At 38.7% G+C, this 21355-nt stretch overlaps 2 protein-coding genes across 3 annotated transcripts in view; one reads left to right on the plus strand and one right to left on the minus strand.

Moving 5' to 3' along the window:
- The window catches only part of ano10a (anoctamin 10a), a 34142-nt gene extending 27235 nt beyond the window's left edge, over positions 1-6907 (plus strand). For both annotated transcript variants that reach the window (XM_019078875.2, XM_042740493.1), the window contains one exon: positions 6242-6907. In XM_019078875.2, the coding sequence (XP_018934420.2) occupies positions 6242-6268 (27 nt within the window). In that variant the 3' untranslated portion in view covers positions 6269-6907. The remainder of the gene's footprint in view (positions 1-6241) is intronic.
- Positions 6908-7723: 816 nt separating this feature from the next.
- Positions 7724-21355, minus strand: part of snrka (SNF related kinase a) — a 43963-nt gene continuing 30331 nt past the window's right edge. The window contains exons 4-6 of the mRNA XM_042740491.1: positions 16442-16654; positions 13519-13653; positions 7724-11374 (exon numbers count right to left, since the gene is read on the minus strand). Coding sequence (XP_042596425.1) covers positions 10045-11374; positions 13519-13653; positions 16442-16654 — 1678 coding nt within the window. The 3' untranslated portion in view covers positions 7724-10044. The remainder of the gene's footprint in view (positions 11375-13518; positions 13654-16441; positions 16655-21355) is intronic.

A 21355-nucleotide genomic window follows, 5' to 3' on the forward strand; every position in this document is an offset into this window, starting at 1 on the left:
AAGAAAATCATAGAGATTTGGAATGACATGACGATGATGGAAAATAATTGTATTTTTTTGGCGTACCTATCCCTTTAAGATGTCTGTGTATATCTGTGATTTTTACTGTTATTCAGAAGTCAAGGTAGGTGGTGCCAGTGGCAGTAATTTATTGTTTATGGATATGAACCTTACCCTGCCTTAATTAGACTGAAACAGTGATTCACATTTGGAACATTTGCGATAATGAATTCAGACCATTGTCTCTCTTCTGAAAAAGGAATGGGTGTGCTTTAATATCTAAAGTATTAATAATGATTCCATACAATGTATGTCAAAGCGTCAGCATCGACACGCATTAACAGGATTCAATGGCTTTATTTCTGCAGAGACGAGCCCTGGGTCGGTAAGTCTGTTGCCATGGCTCTAGTGATATAGCACAGTTGGATTGTGAATGACAATGAGCTGGCGTGTGCTGTTGGCATCCAGCGTTTCCTTAATGTGGCCTTGTGTTTTCTCCCCTCACTAACAGCAGATAAGATGTGTGCGATATGGCCCCCCTTTGCCTCGTAATGCTGTGGATTATAATATTTTCCAGTTAATTTAGATACATGATGAGCACTACTTTAATGGTTTTGGATTTTTATGTGTTGGTTTTAGCAAATCGTAGCACTAGTGTGCAATGGTGTAGGAATGAAAAGTAGTGGGGGGCAGATTATAAAATCAACTGGCTTATGAATATCAATTGGTTCTACTGCTAAAAAGCAGACGTTGATAAATATGTGCAACACAAAGGGGTTTATAATACCTGGGGAGAGCTATTCGTTTGCACTGTCATTTATCTCAATGGCAGTTGCTCGCCTGGTGCAGGACCCCTCCGAAAGTTTGTGAATTGAATTCTGCCATTTCGCTCATGTGCATTCAGTTTTTTTTAAGGCAGTCACCTGAGCTGTAAACGCGATGTGACTAGTTAATCTTTAGCCAATGAAAAAGGAGATCCTGACATCTAACCTTTAAAGAGACAATTCATCGTTTACTCATCATCAAGTAGTTCCAAGATTGTACGAGTTTCTTTTTTCTGTTGATCACAAAAGAAGATATTTTGAAGAATGTTAACAACCAAACAGTTGCTGGTAGTCATTGACTTACATAATGTGGAAAAAATATACTATGGAAGTCAATGGCTATCAGCAATTTTGGTTACCAACATTCTTCAGAATGAATATATATATATATATATATATGTATATGTGTGTATATATATATATATATACATATATATATATATATATATATATATATTATAACATATATATATATATATATACATACATATATACATATACATATATATATATATACATACATATATACATATACACATACACATATACATATACATATACATACACATATATATATATATACATATACATATACATATACACATACATATACATATACATATACATATACACACTCTCGCGCATATACATATATATATATATATATATATATATATATATATATATTGTGTTCAACAGAAGAAAGAAACATACAGTTTTGGAACTACTTAAGGGTCATTAAATGGTGACACTTTTCATTTTTGGGTGAGCTATCACTTTAATAGCTATTATAGCTACTATCATTCTGTGACGAAGGGTCAAAAAAAAGAAGACAAAAGATGACAAAACAAAAAGCTTTTACGACATTTAGTTTATATTTATTATCTATTATAGCGTGTTTGTTTCTCAAAAGACCAAAAGTTATTGATGACTCGGCCTGTTTCAGAGATGCTTGCAATACCAAGCTAGCTTTGGAAACATAAGATCACACTCTCCCTGCAAATCATTCTCCAAAGCCACGCAAAACATATGAACGCACACAGGCAGACAAGAGGCTAATTAGCGTCACAATGAGTGAAGGTGTTAGTGGAGGGTTGAATGCAACGCTTTCAGAACAGAGTACAAAGCGCATAATATAACAATAAGAACGGCTTCCAATCTTGCCCGGTCTGCAATATCGTAATGGAACGCGCTGATTGGATGAACATTTAATGGTCTTACACCTTTCACAGATGATATAAATGCATTTAAATACATTTAGACCACTTAGTGATTGCTATTGAGATGTGAAGAGACTTTCAACCAGCATAACAATTTTTTAAAAACCAAATCACTTATCCTGCATTTAACCCTTGACCCTATAGAGAATGAGCAGTTAAATCCTGATTGGCTTGATTGTTCATTCATTAATACACCCAGAGATTTATTCAAGGAGGAAGCCATGAAAGCATCTTCAGTTTTATGAAGACTGTGTAGTCTAGGATCATCTGTGTAGCTGTGGGAGTGTAGGTAATGAAAAGAGAAGACCATTCTCACAGCGAAATCAAGACAGCACATTTAATGGAATGATGAAGCACTTGGCGCTTCATCTGCGATGAAGGCGGGACTCCATAGAAGTTGCATCCGTCTAACATTTTTTTTTTAATTTGGCAGAGAGACACGGGTTGTAAAACACATTGATTATGTTTCAGGATGACTGAAGATGTGATATTTCTGGGCTTCTACCCCTCTAATTCTCTCTCACAAACTTCACCTGACACCAGCTCATCCCTCTGCCAGTGCTGGCGGTGCGTCTTCACCAGAGTCTCTCCATCAGAATGATGGACGGTAGCTAATATCTTCAGCGGCCTCGTCCGGATCGGAAGAGTTCAAAAGTGCCGACTGCAGTTAAACGGCACATTTGGTTGGTGATATAAGACTGCAGGACCTCTGGGAGGTGCTTGGGCCTGTGGTTTGAGAGTGCTAGTGATGAGCTAACAGCACATGATGCCATTTAGCTGTGTTTCCATGTGTTCAGCAGCTTGAGAAGGTGAAGACAGCTGTCAGGAGAAAAGCTCCCACTGCTCTAGGGCAAAGGGACGCTGAAAATAGCCGGCACTTTCAGCAGCAGTGGAAACCCCCTTTTAGTGGCCAGTGTTTGGAAAGGATCCGGGGTGAACTTCAGGAAAAGGCCAAGCTGCCAACACTATCATGGAACCATTATGGCAACTGGCGATTTTAGCCTTTCCGTTTTGCTGAATGAGACCTTTTTAACCCGTAACAGCTGTATGAGTGGCTGATGGGAATATAAAACAAAGAAAGAGGCCAGCAGTGAGGATCAGACGTGATCTTACTTGAAGATGACGGGAAATGGTTGGGAACCATCTGTGTGGTAATTCACATTTGTATAGTTTCTCACTTTAACGTCAATACCTAGAAGTGGGGGCTGGGGTGTAGATGGGTCAGACAAGGTGGGAATCCAGAGATACGGTTGTCTTGAAAAGATGTTGGTGTCTACAGTTCACATCCAAGGGTGATCCATAAGTAGAAAGTGTTGATAAGAGCTGTTTCTCCCTTTAAAAGGCAGCTTGTATTTTGAATGCATGCTGTGTCGTGGGTTTTAATTAATGGTTTGCTTATTCCAACAGATGTCAATTTGTTGAATGATGGAGTCCACTTATCTTAGAACTCGGGCTGTCAGTTTATCACACTAATTGAATGAGAGTAATTATAAAAATAAATGTGATAAAAATGAACACAATTAATCATACCTCCTGACCCTTATGTAAATACCGTATTAAGGATTTTTCCTACCTTCGGAGCAATTCAAGCTTGAATTACCACCTATTGCGAGTCTGCGTTCTGCACAAACCAGCTGATACTGCAGGCAACGTGTCACACCATACTGCACCACACTTATCACGTTAACTAGAAGGTCAGGGGTGTCTAATCCTGGTCCTGAAGGGCCGACATCCAACAGAGTTTAGTTTGTCCCCACATATCTGCCTGGGAGATTCTATTAGTCTTATAGACCTTGATTACTTTTGTTCAGTTGTGTTTAATGGAGGTTGAAGCTAAACTCTGCAGGACAGTGGCCCACCAGGAGCAGGATTGGACACTTGTAGAATTTGATCAGATTTAAATTTTGTGGTGGACACCTTGGGACATCATAGATAAGATGAAACGTTTTTTTTTTTTTTTTTTTTTTTTTTTTAAACGAAGAGTTATGATCGAGTTTCCATTATAAGTGGAAAAACTGTGCCACACAGGACCGGACCATTAAAAATGTTTGTTTTGGTTGCTTACATTAGACTTAAAACACTTTTTAGGGTTTTATCTTGTACTATATGGTAGTGCCCTGGGCCCCTCTGTACACTTAATGGAGCCAAAAAGCTATAGTTGTCAGATCACATTTTGCACACTAATGGCTCAGTCTCTGACTAGTCTGAGGCTCCGGGGTACAAGCCTCTTTGACCCAGTCCAAAATCCAGTTCTAGTGCCAAAGAATGTTGGTTGCGTGATGGACCTCGTCAGATTCAGTCTGCTTTCGCATCATTGCCTGACCACCGTCACAGGAAGTGGAACAAGCCAGCCGTCTGAGGCGATCTGTCAACTTGCTAAGGTCCATGAGAATGTGACATGTCCCATGTTAACCTTTAATGGTGTTAGGCAAAATGAAGTCAAAACTTTTCATACAGCCAACATTGCAGTGCTGCGAACTGATTTTGGATCAAAATCACCCTTAATGATTTTTTTTCATAAATGATTAGGATGTATAGACAATATCTTATCAGTGTGATGGGACTGTACACAGCTGTTCAACCTCTAATGATTTATTGACCCTGAGTTTGCACTTGAATTAGAGTACAGTTGTTAACATGAGTGATAGTATGTTGGAATTGCAGACGCTTCAAATCTTTTAACCCACCTCCTTCTAACATAATCAATACTGACAGGTCCCGTTAATTACCCCAGTTTGCCCATCAGGACCTTCCTTGTAATCCAGAATATTTGCTCCATGTAGGTGCACGTCAACCACCTTTGTTTGAACACCTCAGTTCTCACTTTTGTTAATGCTAATTCAGACTGCCAGAAGCAAAGGGAGTGTCTCCTGAGATGAGTTTCTGCAAATCCAGTCTCCGTGAGCAGCCGAGAAAGATTGACTCACTATGTGAACAGATAGTGGTTTAGGAAAGGAGATTTTAAAGAGGCAATCCTTTTTTTGATTATATATGTAGAAGATACTACCCTTCTAGAAAAAAAAATAAATAAATAATAAAAAAAAAATAAAATAAAATAAAATAATTGACTGGATTGAAATCCCACGCATTCATACTTAATTGTGAATAACCTGAGTTAATCGGATTGATGGAATTTGCATGCTTTTAACATAATCACAAACCATTACTAAAATGCTGAGGTACCTCATTTACTACATTTGTGTTTGCAGGTGAGTCCCATTAAACATTTCAAGAACACGTGAATAATAATAATAATATTAGTACAGTAATACTATTATAATACTATAATAAATGATTAGGAGATTCCAGTGGCGGCCACAGTATGAGAACCATTGTGTATAGACATCGTTAAATATTGAATGAAGTTTTTCTTTCAGCACATTTAAAGGGACTCTGTATCTGGTGACTAGTAATAACCATTGTGCAGTTTTCTCATAGGAGACCAGAGCTCAGTCTCACTGAACTTATACATACAGATTCACAGAGTCAGCAGCTCCGGCCCTATTGATCTCTCTTTTGGATTGAAAAGTTAATTGCACCTAACACTTTTTCACTGAGAATGTAATTTGCTCTGGTTTGCTGCAGGCAGTGAAATTAATTGATTAAATGAAACTCAGCATAGGCCATAGTCAGGGAGTTGTGGATGCTGCAGAGAAAAACATCTGTTACGGGTAGATGGGTTCATTTTGATTGTCTTTTAAAAAGATTTAGTAGCTTTCCGTAATGCTCTTTAATTGTTAAAAAGCTTTTCAAAACATAGCAGCATTCTTGCTCCCCTCCATCTCTGAAAACCCAGCGTGACTCATTTGAAACACAGTCCTGCCTGGGGCTGTATGTACGCTGAACTAAGATCAGCTTCTGCCTTTTATATGCCAACATGTAAGACTTATTTAGACCAGGGAGAACTGATGCTAAATCAGTCTGAATCAGTTCTCTTACATGATGTAACCTGAAAGATTATGAATATAAGCCTTGGTTATTTCTGTAAAATCTCCCAGATTAGAGATTATATGGATGAAGGGGGAACATACCCCAGAGTAGTTCGTCATATTTTGAGACCATTTGTGCATATACATCCTAGATATTCTTTTCTCCCTCTGTTCATCTGTTATCAGAGCTATTTGAACTTCTTTTATTTTGGTCTAGGTTCCCAAGTAAGTTCCACCATTAACATGTTGATACTATTTGTCTTTTCAGAAAATATTGGAAGCTACGGAGACCTGAAATACGTGGAATAAGTGACGGGTGACGATAACATGATGAAAGTACTCAAGGTGTACACATGCTGTAAACGATCTAGTATTATATTTAACTGACTTCGACTTTAAATATGCACTCCTTGCCAAGTTATCCACAAAATGGCTTATTGATGCATTACACTTATAAAAGACATGGTTTTAAGACAGTTTTCCTGTTATTGCAGTTGCACGCATTGTTTTATTATTTCTCTACGTCAATACAACGATTACTGGTATGAGAGAATCCAGTTGGTGCATGTGTGATGGGGTAAAATAATTAGGTTGATTTGGCTGTCAAAGTACTTTATTTTTATTCATGATTGTCTGAAGCTGAAAAAAAAAAAAAAAAAAAAAAAAACATATGTAAAGAGGTGATTAGAAGTAATATATCAGACATTGGGCCTAAAAAAAACAAAGGATATAATGTAATTTTCGTTTCATTGTTTGTTTTCATTCACTCCATGTTCTACCAAAGACAGAGCAGTGCCTTTAAACATCACTGTATTACGTTTAAATGTTATGGCTTTTGTTTACAGATGTCAGGCCACTTCACCCTGTACTGTACTTGAATAAAGCATATTCAATATTGTCTGCCTGAAAATAAACATTTTAAATATTCAGATAACGTGCTTCGCATCCTTTCCATATCCTTCAGCACTTGAGATGAGATGTTTGTGTTTAGGACATTTGTCATTTATCAGGCTTAAACTCAGAAGCTGCATTACCAAAAACACTTAAATAAACTGTTTCTTGTCTCTTTAAAATATCAGCGATTCAGTAACCATGTTTTCATGCACATCATTTTGTGATTGGGGTCCATATTCTGGTTAAGCAGAAGGCTTGATATAGAGGCTATTTCACTAAAAGACTAAGTTTTTAGGAGCCAAACAAACAACTCCCTGTGTCTTCACACTTGATGTTTCCTGAAGCCGAGGACTGAGGGCAGTGTCACTAGCCAGCTTACAACTCATTCTAATTAAGGAACAGCTTGTCACACTTTCTGACAGTGAAGCAGTCTCAGCAGTTTCCACTGACAATATGCAGAACGTGTTTGTGTGCTCGCAAGGTCCTCTACTGACAACACGCATAGTGTGTTCGACCATTAAGCTGATGCTGGACATGTACTTGGATGAGACGTGTGCACTTGAGACACCCCTGAAAAGCTCTTGGTTATTGGAGACACCTTGGCAGCAAAAGCGGACAGTAAATTAGGAGCAAACACCTTTCAGCAGCAAGGGCTTGTGGGCAGTGGTACTCTAAGTTTAACTTCTTTCCACATTGTGTCCAGTGAAACTCTGAACCAAGATTTCTTCTATTGTACAGAAAGCACTTTGATGTGAAATATTATCATTTTACTTCCATTATGTATTTTGGAGTAAAAGAAGCTATTCAATGAGAAAAAGTAGGGCTCCAACACAAAAAAGGACAAAGGGAGTCCAGGTTTTAAGACAACATATTTCACATTTAATTCTGGACATCACCATAGCTATATGTAACTTTTAAAGACAAGTTTCTGCAACAGAACATTTATTCATTTTGCTTGTTTTTCCTCTTTTTGTACTTTTTTTTTTCTTTTTTAACGCCAGTACATGGTTTGGTCCTGTAACATTTTGTGGTGGTTCTTTTCCTCTGAATGAACGTGGATCGATAATGTTAAACGCACAACACATGCACATGTCGTTTAGCTGTTTACATTAGGGTAGGACAAAGTCAGAGACTGACATTATGCATATAGCACTGTTTTCTTTTCAACCTCCCTTGCTCTGTTTTTGACACTCATATCTAATAAGGCTATATTACAGCTATGAACAAGAAGTCCAACACTGCATTTCTAAGTGTAGAGCACCATATTTACACCAATATTTACAGAGTTTATTTTTAAAAACAAAAAGACAAAACAGAAATACTTAGGATAATTTGGGTCAAGTGAGCCATTTGAGGGATGTACAGGTTTGAAATATAAAAACGAAACAAAATTATATTTACACACAGCTGCAACTTATAGCTTAGCTTATTGCAAATGCCCTTTAAATCTCGCAACCGATTCTTTCACACACACAGTCCCGTAGAGCTTCGACTTATTTCTATACCAGTCGATGGTCACCCAATGGCCAACTCTTGAAGCCATATTTCCTGAAAGAGTGGCCATCCACTGAATAGAAGACATATCATGCATTTATTTATCAGTTAACAGGTGGCCAGGTGACAAAAAAAGCCCCATTTTATCCCAACTATAAGCCAGTTCAAGGCTCGCATCCAAAACAGCATTTTAATACAGCAGTTCTTTCAAAAAAATAAACTTTTAAAAAAATATATGTACATACTTATAAACATCCCCTAAGGCCAGTCGATTCTGAGACTGGTATATACAGTAACTCAAAGCTGAAAGGTACAAGAACAACAGGGGTGAGATAGAGATTATGGGCAAGGACCGAAAATTATTTATTAAGCAAAAGAAGAGTTCTTAATGATAAAATAATTTCTCTATTCAAATTTCGTTTTAATAATGATGTTGAGAAAGAGGGGTACTGACTCGATGGTATTCTGTACTACACAAACTGAACACTGTCGCTGTCTGCGGGTTTGATTTTGCTCTGGCAGAAACAGCATTGTAAAGGCTAATTACCCCCGCTGTGATTTGTATGGTGTTCAAAGTATCCTAATTCTAGCCTCTACTTATACCGTAGTGCAATTCTAATTTTATAATTTGATAAAAACTAGGATGAACACATTTATGTGTGGGTGTATCCACAGTGCTGTCTGGGTTGCAAATTTGGCAACACATTATTACTTAAGAGGGTATTTCTTTCATAGATGGAATTACAAAATGTGACCGCTTTAACATGTATAAATTACACTAAAATCCCAAATGTTTCCTGAACTATATATATATAAAGTGATTTGGTGTGATGTGAATCAAGAACATGGTGAATGTGTTTTAATGTTATTCAAATAAAACAATTGGAAAAAGAAATAAATCTGGGTTATCTGTAGCCACCTTTTGGAAATTATCCATTAAAAATATCCCTTGTTATTGCAACTGATTGTCATTAACCTCAAAAGTTTATCTATACTAAACATTTCTAAATGGTGACGTGGAAACAGTAAATAGCACTTAAAAAAGGTGAAAAAGAGTGTGCAAAATGGTGATTCAGTTTAAGACTCATCAGACAGCACTTTGAATTAAAAAAAGGGTTCGTTCTTTACTTTCACTATTGCTTTTACTGTATTACCATCTCGTTACAATCATATTGGGTCTAAAATTTACAAAACCAGTTGTGGTTGAGTTTCTTTAAGTGCTTATTTTATGAATTGCCATGTTTTGTCCTATCATACTCTTGGTCTTAATTTAAATCTCATTTTTATTAAAGATCATTTATTTATACATACAGTTTCCACAACTCTTGACTGATTGGGTGGTGTTGGAACCATGGAATTCATTTTAAGAGCATTTCATTTCAAGGGCTAAAAAAGCAAACTGAACAGGACTTGGGAAACAAATACTGAAGTCTGATTGGGCAAATAAAAACACAAAAAAGAAAAGGATAGCAGCGTGCACTTCATTAAAAACCAATGGGTCCAAGAGAAGAACTTAATAAATAAGTTGTGAGAATGTTTAAGACGACATAGAAGGCAGATTTAAAGGTCAAGTTGGGATCAAGAGAGGTCATATACAGCTACTGGTGGAGAACTCAAGTCATAATATGCTACAAATGTGGCAATAGGAACAATCCACTCTGAGAGCCAGCCGTGTGCGTGCCATCATATGACCTGACAGCAGCTGGCCTGGGCTGAGGCACAGAGTAGCCCATCCCTGGGGCTTCGCTGGATGTTCACGGAGATGGTCTTTTCACACAGAGGTAGCTGGAGAACATTATTTTTCAAGTTCAGGTTGTTCTCATTGACCAGGCCAAGTTCATTTAACATGACTGCTGTTTGGTCTTGATAATGCTCCATCGCCCCAACGCCACCATTCAAGGCAGGGTTCATCACTTTGTCTAGACTGTTGTTAGAGCCAATGCACATCTTCCAGGAGGACTTCTCCTGGACTTTAACGCTGGACAGGCTCTGAGGATCTAGGATAAACCGTCCACCACCACAACCTCCAGAGCTGCGATGCTGAAACTGGGAACTCAAGCATAGACTCATGAGTTTCAGACTCTCTACCAGTTCCCCAGCACTCCGAGCTGCACTACGTGTCGAGCCAGATGAAGCATTGCTGTTGCTGCTACGGGAACAGCTGGAAGGGCCTCCCTGTCCTTTTGTACTTCCACCACCTCCACTGCCCCCTCCTGTACTACCACTATTCCCCCCTCCTGGAGGGCTGCCCTTGTCTGGTCCTGAGTTGCCTTCCCCAGGTGGTTTGCTCTGTCCTCCGCTACTACCACCCCCATTGCCCCCAGAGTTTCCAGGTGGACCCTCACTACTGTCCCTGCGGTTCCAGTTGTAGGTGAACCCTGTGTCTTTGTCTAGTCGTCTGCGATGGCTCTCCGAATCATCGTCGCTGGTCTCGGAGCTAGAGCAGCTTGATCCGCGGCCCTGACTTTTGCGCCGGTGGTAGCGCTTATGAGCCGTACCAGGAGATGCAATGTTCATCTTCAACCGGCTGAGCTTGGGTGGAAGACTCTCATCCATGTCAAAGTCATCATCTGATTCGCCTTCCTCCTCAAAGATCTGATTGAGCACTGGGGCGCTTTTTCGAGACGTAAGCCGGTTGGTGATGGACAGCGGTTTGCGGCGTAGGACCACCTGAGTGGACAATGGTGAAGGCTCGTGTTCTTCTTCCTCCTCCTCATCTTCTTCCACCCGAAAGAGGCAGGTTCGTTGCTTGGCTGAAGCGGTTGCAAGGGGAGCCAAGACCCCAGGTTTAAGAGGGTTTGGGGGCAGAGCAGCAAGTAAAGCAGAGCTGCTGGAGGCTTCGCTAATCTCCTCTCTACGGCTCACTTCCAGAAGCCCTTTACTGCGGTGACCGTTTAGCAGATTCTCTGTACTGCGAGCAGGAGACTGTGGACCCCCAGCATGAGAGATGGACGAAGAGGCTAAGCTGTCCTCGATGTCCTGATGCATGTCGATTTTGGTTGGCCACGATTGCCTGCAAAAAAAAAAAAAAAAAAAAAGGGACATAGTCCTTGATATAATTAACCTTACCTTAAAAAGAGTACAATCCCCCAAAGTCAAAAACAGCATAAGGTGGAACTTAAGCAGGATGATAGTCAGTAAAGGTGGACATTGCCAAAAACAACTTTTAAAGACAGAAGCTCTCGAGACTGCCTTAGGAAAACAACCCAAATGTTAATGACAGTCCCTGACAAAAGCCAGACTTCCTTCCCGTGCCAAGCACTCAAGCAAGGAACATGGTGATTTACAAGATAACTCGGAATTCTTACTGTAACTTGCTTTTATTGTCTTTTCTTATGTTCTTACATTCCTGCTGAAGTATCATTTACACAGAATAGTATGTGCACTTTCAGGCAAGTTGCTATGGAAAGAGATACTCTGTTAAGGCTTTGGAAACAAAGTAAATCATTGAAACATAGTTCCAGCACGTCCTCTCTGGTTGCCATAACCACATTAACACTATAAACCTTATGCTGGTATGAAGACAAGCCAAACAATGCAAACAAATAAAAGGACATGCCTTGTGAGGATTAGCAAATGCTTAATCACACGTCTGCTCAGAGAGAACTGTAAAGAAAATCTATTAACAAGGATACAGGGCAAAAAACAAACAAAAAAATGCCTACAAAGTCCGTTTTTGCATAGCTTGAGTAACCGTTTCTAGGATATAATGAAGTGGACTTCAAAATCTGACTAGTTGTGTTTATAGGCCTGATGAGAATGGATTGTAAACATTCTCATATCTGTTCATCATTAAAAAAAAAGAATTACAGTATTACTGCACTGGCCTAATAAGGTTGTTGCAAATGCTGCTGTCAGTCTACGCATGTGGAAAATTCTGCATAATTTCAAGAGTCAACCTCATACTTCAAAATAACATTCTAGTCAGAATTTATACTCTACTGCTATATTCTCCACTAGGATCAGGAATTACAATTCTGAGTACATACAGCCTATAAACTCTCCCCGTCTATGAAGGGCACACCGTTTAACGAGAACACTGCTATCGTGATCTGGCTTACCTATAGGCAAGGTTGAATTACATGATTCTGGGAAGAATCTGGGAGGCTCAGTTTGCTTTTCCATTCGGTGTATATATGTTGCCCCCACCCCTCTCCCCCCCAAAAAATAAAGCATTTGTCACCCTCTCATGATCCCTGCTGCATCCTGAGGGTTCTTCCCCTCCCCTACTTCTCTTTCCCACCACATCCTCTCATTTCTTCCACTGCCTGCTCCTTTCAAAAAGCATCCACAGCCTCACTGCTTTTCTAGGTCAGTCCAAACCAATTTCAGCCTCATCTTTTAAACACATTTGTCACCCGGTGCGGTGCTCAGAGGATGTGCTGGCTGTCCACACACAGCATGGAGAACAGACAGGGATTCTGACATCAAGCAGAGCTGACCTCTCACAACCTTTTATAGTGAATCCTGCCCCTTACTGCACACAGACACCTTCTGAGAGACAACAAACCTACAGTTTACCCTGCCTATGTACACCAAGGCATGGCAGGCTAATTAGAAACTGTTTGTTTTTTAGACAATTACAACAAAAAAATAAGAGCAATGCTAAGACAGGAGCCAAGTACAAATTGGAGAGGAATGTTAATCACATGGTTTCTCCACTGGTTTACTTTGGTACCAGTTCAAGTTTGTTACTACTATTGGGGTTTTAATTCCATTTGTTTTGTTATTATGTCTGTGTTGTGATAGTGCCTGCAGTAAGAAATTCCTAAAATTTCATTTGCATTAAAACCTTGGGGATCCACTGTCTGACCTTTCTACAAACATAAATCCAACTAAAAAGAAAAGGGAACTAAAGACATTCCACAGGGTGACCATGGGATTCTGCAATAAAGGAAGTCACACTCCTTTCCTCCCCCAATCTATTTTCATTCTTGCTCTCGTTATCATGTGGCACATGGCAAAACCAATTGGTTGCAATTGGTATTGGGTACATATCACAAAAATGTTTCAAACACCTTCAACGTTGAGTTTTTCATGTTGCACCAAAACCCAGTGTACTTGATAAAACTTACATAACTAAAAGTAGCATTCTCTTGACAAAACACAAATGACTAAATGACAGACAGCTAAGATAGAGTAACTCCCATGAGGTACCTGAAGTGGGCCTTGATGTTGCTTGGGCTGGAAGAACGAGGTTGCACCTCTTTCTCCTGCTTTTCCCTCAGGATCCGTTCAGCCAACAAGAAGTAAGTAGCAGTGATGTGATTGTACTTGTTTGTCTCCAGGGCTCTGGAGGAAGAGCAAAGAGAATGGACTAGTGAGGAGGAGACACAGACAGTGTTTGAGAGAGAAACACCCATTTAGACAAAGCAATATGACATGTCAATAACAAGTAAAAGTCCAGGGCTCTAACAACTAGAGACCCAAGTGGCTTCTATCAGTTCAAAAGGTCTTGTAATAGTGCCCCAAATTTTGAACACCTAAGACTAATATAACTATGAAGAATCCCAGATAACACAATCTCCCAATACAAATGGGACATTCTGCATCCAACTTTTCAAGCTGGTGAGTCTGGGCATGTTAGCAATGATTACACTGCTTCTTCTGGGATTCCATACCAACAATTGAACAAATTAGTTCAAATCATGTAGCGACAATCTTTTAGTGAGGCTTAAATCCACGTCATGGCCTGTGCTCATGGCTCAGTTCAGCTCTTATTTTTAAAGGCACTGAGCAAATAGCATACATACAGTAGCAACACATCGGTAATGATCTTCAGGTGAACTTATATTTTTGTGTGTGTGTGTGTGTGAAACAAAAAAATTGTAGAAAAGGAAAAATGACTTGTACATGGGATTTTAATTCGATTATTCAGTACACTTTTTTAAAACATATTGAGGGTTCCTTTAAGGCGGACTGACTACAGTTTCTCACAGTGGGGTTCCCCAGCTGCTGCGGAGTGGGATCAAAGACAAAGAAAAGACTGATGGGTGCTTTGAACCATCCCCCAGCATGCATCTTTCTACAAGACTGTACAGCGGGAGTCTTCTGCACTATGTTCGTTTCATGCTCCACTGACAGTGAAATGAACTTATTTTTTAACACTTGTGAAAAATGGTACCCTACTACTAATAAAACCGTGCTGTCTCTTAACAGCCTAGATGGACACAACAGTATACACTCTTAAAAATAAAGGTGCTTCACGATGCCAAAGAAGAACCTTCTAAACTAAACCATAAAAAAAATAAAACATAACAAGAAAAATACCTTTCTGTTTCACAAAAGGTTCTTTGTGGCGAAAGAAGGTTCTTCAGATTATTAAAAAGGTAAGAAAGAGATAGTTCTTTAAATAACCTTTGACTGAATGGTTCTTCTATGGCATCGCTCTGAATTATTATCAATTATTTTTAAGTGTAAAACATGGCTATTCATTTTCAGATTTCATAAAGATTGCAATTAACATCACAACTTTAGTGGTGTATAGAAATTATTTTTTTAATGAAACGGAAATTGAAAAGTTTTCAATTAGCCGAAAACTTAAAATAACATTAACGTGTTTTCAGGTGATAAATTAAACCAGCCATAGTGAAGTTCTTCAGCAATGAACCACCTATTAATATTTGAGCCCAAAAATGTTTAGGCCTACATATTGCTACTCCAGTATCATTTCTGGTCACAGTAAATTATATCCACATACAGTAGGTGTTATGTTTACCTGTTGTAGCTTATTCAGGCTGTTTGTATGAAACTTACGCTGACATTGGCACGGTTAATGATTTTTGCCCTCTAAAACTACTGCAGTTGCCGAAATTTGGGACATCACTAACTGACTGTGTAGGCTTGATATGATAATGATAATAAAAATATAACGATAATATTGATAATAATATCATTAAGCTCTAACATTTCATTGGATTTTAAGATAATTTAAGTAATTGTAAATTCAAACGGCTCATTAAATAGTTATGAGCTAGTTAAATAGTTCTGAAAATAGTCTTTTCAAACTCTTGCTCCACCATTACAGTAGTTGACCTGCCAAGAACTATGTTATAGTGCTCTTTGAGGCAACACTAAAATGATAAGAATTCATGACAACTTGCGCAGTGTTGCGCAATGAATTACATTTGGACTTATTTCAGAATGCAAACATTTTTTAAATCAAGCCTGTGTCGCTAGAAGCTTTAGAGTTATTGCATTGCATAGAGCATTTTTTGGGCCTAATGGTGTATTCACACAAAAGACAAATGTAATTATTCACGCGAATACAAAGTCAATGGAAAGATGCAAATTCGTGCCAGGCGATGCGAATGATGCGAAATGCGCGACGCGTTTGCCGCTAACGCAAGATATTCGCCTCAATCATGTCTTCCGCGCAAGTTAAAAAATTTCAACTCGAGCGGAAAATTCGCCTGACGCGTAAGTGAGAGCTTATTGACACATCTGGTAGAATCAGAAAATGGAGGAGCACATTACTGTACCTGTTTGTGAAATCTATGATACAACTATACCAAATTGTGTGCGCCTCTGTATGGTGCTGTGAACCCAGACACATCTGCATTTGCCTTTCAGGCATTTTTGGGACTTCCACAACAGGTACAAAGCAGTGATCGTATTTATCCTCACCAAGGTTATACTTGTGGGATATTTTTCGCCTCACTCACGCGTATAAAAACAAGGCGCGAATGACACAAAAAACATCCCGCGAGTAATCTAGAACGAGAAACGCGATGGGCATATTTGCTTCGCGTTTGGTGTGAACACACCATAAGACGTTAGCTGAGATGTATTACTTGGCAGAACCTGGATTGAACACTCTTTGTGTCTAAAGCTACGTCTCCCCTGTCCAGCTGACTTGTCTTCAAGTGAAGAGATTTGACACACTTTACACCAAAATCTTAAAGCTGATTACACAAACCTGGAGGCCCTTTCTAAAGTAGTCTTTCATTTCAAAACAGTCCTGCTTAAGGGAAATCAAAGAATGACAGAGAGGTATTTCTTCTGTGGAAAATTCTGTACATTAGCCTGAGGATGTCATAGCTTCTTAACATTGGTATTACAAGCCTACAACAAGCCTTACTCGATGATGGCTTCTCTGTCGGCGATGTCTCCCAGCACCATGCGTTGGATGATGCTGTTGTGTTCCTCTTCTGACAGATTCTTGTGAGACACCAGTGGGGTGCTGTATTTGGTGGCTGGAGATGGGTCCACTCCTTGCAGCCACGCGTGGCTCTCAATCTCCTCCAGCGATGCTCGCCTCTTCGGATCCCTTTGTAGCATTCGGTTTATCAGGCTGTGAAGAACAGGAAGAGAAGATGAGGATGCAGTTTTTTTTTTTGAAGGATCAGAAGTTAGTTCAGAGCCTGTCCAATATGTATCTGGGGGTAAGTGCGCAATGCTATTCAGATCATTATTAAGTTCTCATGTTTCATTGGTAAAAATTCTAAATCACTTAACACTTAGCTAGATGCTGGTTATTCACATAAAAAGCAAACGGGGAGCGCAATGTGCTTGAGATGTAGCTGCCACAGAGGGCCTTTCTATCATTAGCCGAAGAGAAGCCAATAAAACTTGTCTTAGCTGACTGAAAATGACTTGAGTTGCTGTTGCTGTGAGCAGCCGCTGAGGCAAAGTTCGACCCGGGGCGCATCAGCATTCAGCACACATACGTGGCAAAATTACAGCCCAACCACCATGAAAGAGCCGAGGAGATTCAGCGAGCTTACAGCAGCAGAAGCAGCCCAGCCTGCTCTAGTTATTATCTGCACGCAAGAGATTTGTTAAGGCAGAGAGAGAATAAATAGATATGAGAACTGGTGAGAGAATCTGCCTGTTTGTCTCCCCTTGAATATGCTGCCGGGCTCTTATCAACAGACGTTACATCTGAAATTTCCATTACAGTGCCAAAAATGGGATGTGGAACAATGGGACACTTTTAGAACAGAACCAAAGTGATTAAAGCCACAATTTCTCCCTGTCACAATATGATAGGGGACAAGACTGCAAGTTGTCAGGATGACATTTCCTCTCCAGGGTCTCAAAAATAACTACAGTCATTGGGCATTCTGGCAACAACAGCTGCCATTAGGGTAACATAAAAAGAGTGTAATTATCAAAGGCTGTGGGACAAAGTAATGGGGTCCAGATGTAACCTTTCAATGTCAACATTAAAAACCCCAAAAGAACAAACTATGCACTGCATGTGACATCTCAAATGTTTGGATGAAATGATGTCTCAGTATTCCAGTCATCAAGAAAAGGATGCAGGAGTTTACTAATATGCAGCTGAAACATTTAACTGTAAAAATGCACAAACAGAATATGTCACTTAGATTCATAACCAACTATTTACTTTCAGCCCGTCACCGTTTTTAACACGTCATTTGTCTGTGAAATATTCATGCTACATTAGAGCTTTCCATTTCTATACTCCACAGTGGAAAACAGCTTCTGCTGCATGAAGAAAAGGCTTCAGTTTCATCTAAAACAGTTATATTCCTTCTCTGTGAGGATTTACGCTCTTGTCGCAATCTGGAAATGACAATTACATCTAGTTGCTAACCTCTCCGAGAAGGTCATTTAACTACTTAGATGTTCTTATCAGCTGAAAAGAAGTCGAAATTCCACAAAAGCTAGAGTTTTGAGTAGTTTGCTGTTGATAAGGCGAAGAACTGTCTCTCAGCTCAATAGCTTGAATTTGAAATGCAAATCAAATGTGTGAAAACAGGGGTAGTTGTTTAATGAGAGTGAGAATATTATGCGAGCAGGCAGTGACTAAATTAATCTGCCTGACACGGTCGCCTTAAAATACCCGGTCTGAAAAACCCTGAAGATAAAAACCAAATCCAGACAAAAGAGCTTAAAATGGAAATCAGAGAGACTCTGACGAGCTGCAAGTTAAAATGAAGAGTGAATCAAATCTAATGCGAAAAACACTGACATATGAAATGATAAAATGCTGTCAACATAGCATGAAAAAAGGCCACTAATTTGCTAATTAAACAAAAACTGAATGCCAAAATTGAGGTTTAGACATAAAAACAAAATCCAACAATTTTCTTTCAATCTTCAAGAAAAGACTGACCCTTAAAATCTAGCACTCTCTATTGTAATTTATATATTTTTTAAAAAAAAGCTCTAACACTTGCATTCTCTGTTTTCTAACTGCTTGTTTTCTTAAAAAAGCCTTTAACACTAGCGTTCCCTATTCTTTTTTATTCTATCTACTTTTTTTTAATGACATATATGAAGAGTTCATTTGCAAAAACAGATAACCCTGTTTTTAAAAACTCTCAGGAATCATGCTTTTTCATTATGCATTCCAATTATTTACAAACAAATTGCCAAAAAATAAAAATAAAATAAAAAATAATAATAATAATAATAAAAACAGGTAACTATCACAATAAAACAATAAAAACATGATAAATAAAAAAAAAAAAAAAAACTGAGCACCTCAGTGAACTGTACTACTAAGAATGACTGATCAAAAAAAGTAATAAAAAATAATAATAAAATAAAATGACTAAATAAATATTTTATTTGTAATCTGAAAAAAAAAACAAAAACCTTTCCATTTGTGGGCAATAGTGGCACATAAATCACACGACATCTTTAAGCCTTTTAATAATAACAAAGCTTTAATTTAAAGTAAAATTCAGCTAATATGTTGGATCGTGACTTGCTGCAGTGAGTTCAGGTGTGGAAGCTGAAAGCGCTGGACTCATGGACTGACTCTATCTCTCTCCATGATGCCAGACTGCTGTCAGCAACTACTTCCCCTGAGACTCCACACACCGCTCGGATCTTCAGCATGGCAGGGAGCCCCGATAAGACTCCTACTCAATCCTAATAATCACTCTATCGCTGCTGAACAGTCCAAAACACTGCAGCAGACCACTAGCTACCACACAAACACACACAAGCTTTTTCAAGGTTGGGACATAAGTGTTTTTAAAAGTAAATGTCTACTTGGTCCAGGGGAAAAGGATATAGAAAAGAGAAGCATAAATTAACACTTTGACTTCAGCAGGGATTTGTCAAGGATGTTCTACCCCCGAGCCGAAAAAAAATGGGCACTTTGATTGTTTAGTCTAAATTTCTCTCCAGTATCTCTGCTAGCGGCAAGGCCATCGCAGAAACAGCCATGGAGATCTGCTTGGAATGTTTAAGCTCTTCCTGAGGTTTCTGAGAATAGAAAAAAACGGCAGACATCCACAAAGAAAAATCAACAGTCGACACAATATTTAGCGCACAAACGTAGGATGCGAGTTATGCCTTCTTTTTGTCTTGCACCAAGAATATGGATGACATCCAGAGGAAATTCAGCACCCACCTCCTCTTCAAGGAATGTGGTGTAAAAAAAGTGACCAAATAATGATGAATTATTCATGTTAATGATGATTGACATGAAAATGGTGGCAGATGGAAGCACAGCCATGTTGATGAGCCAACCGCTGCTTGTACATGCATTAACCACATGGTGTGCTGCAACGCCTATCAAATTCATCTGTGGTTCTGCAGCAACCTGACAGCAGTCACAGGGGTATTAGAGGGCTAAATCAGACAGCTGGCTCTTTTTGGGGCCAAAATACACCCTGACAGTGCATGCCAGCTTAAACACTGGAAGTTTATGTTGCATGAGCCAAACTAAACACAGAAAAGGGATATAATAAAGTCATGGGAAGAATTTGCAGAAGTGGATGTAGAGCAGGGCACACCCTGATGGGAACAGATATGAAGACAAAATGACAGTGCAACCAGTTCTAGTGCTGAACAATTTTCCTTGTGTTGACACAGGCTAGTTTTTTTTTTTTCAGTTTTAGTTCTTTTGTTATTTTTATATGCCTATATAGTTTTACTAGTTTTAGTTTATTTTGCTTATTATTTTACATCAAATTAATACATTTGTGTGTGTGTGTGTTACTTTATTGGCATGACTGCAAAAAAAAAAAAAAAAAAAAAAAAAAAAAAAAAAAAAAACAAACAACACAATATTGCCAAACCTTGGAATATGTGGAGAAAATAATAACAACAACAAAAAGATCAAAATAATAGTTAAATTAATTAACAATAACAACCCTGTGCATTAATGACACCAAACAAATCTACAGTCAAATCCAATTTCTCTCCCAAAACAGTCTACAATCAATTTAAAGTTTTGTTTGTTTGTTTATTTTAAAAGGACAGAAAAAAGTTTTCTCATAAAAAAATCTATTAAATTATATAAAAACATACATTCATATCTGGTTTAGTCTAGCCATCATCTCCTAAGAACTTAAAGAGCTTAAAAGCTTGCTTAAAAGCATGCTCCAAGTAAAATAATGGAATGCATAAATATAACACTACTGAAAGGTGAACGGAATCCTTTTAGAGACAACCATAATCATCTACAATATCGTTTTTAGGGGAGACAGTTTGCTGATAAAGCCATAAATCACATTTACCACACTACACTGTATCAGACAGAATGTCTGTGAAACAGAGCAGCAGAAGGAGTTTCACCGTGATACCAAAATGTCCCAGACCAAAAGCACAGGACAAAAATAGAAAAATAATTGAGGGGAAAAATAAAACAGAACAAACACAATGACTAATAAAATGCTCAGAATTGTTTCATGCATCACTTGTTCGCATTTGAACGTGCTGAGAGAGCTGCACATTAAAAGATAATACTCCAAAATTACCATATTTATTCAACTCCCAGAGAATAACAAAAGGAATGAGGAGTATGAAATGCAAAAAACGCCAAATTATTAATACACAAAATTAATACATCCCATAAGATACAATACAATGAAAAATAAATCAAAACCTGTAACAAAATTTTTGTCGGGCACCAGGAGAGCTCATAAAATGAGACCAAGAGGCTGTTTTTTGGGTGTTCTCTGCTGACTGAAAGAGATTCAGCTCAGTGAGCATTTGGAGCTGACTGGACCCCCATAGAAAGTTTAATCACATGCCAACAGCCAATTAGCCCAGTGCTCTCCACATG

The sequence above is a fragment of the Cyprinus carpio genome, chromosome B16, assembly GCF_018340385.1.
Source record: "Cyprinus carpio isolate SPL01 chromosome B16, ASM1834038v1, whole genome shotgun sequence".
Classification (NCBI taxonomy): Eukaryota; Metazoa; Chordata; class Actinopteri; order Cypriniformes; family Cyprinidae; genus Cyprinus; species Cyprinus carpio.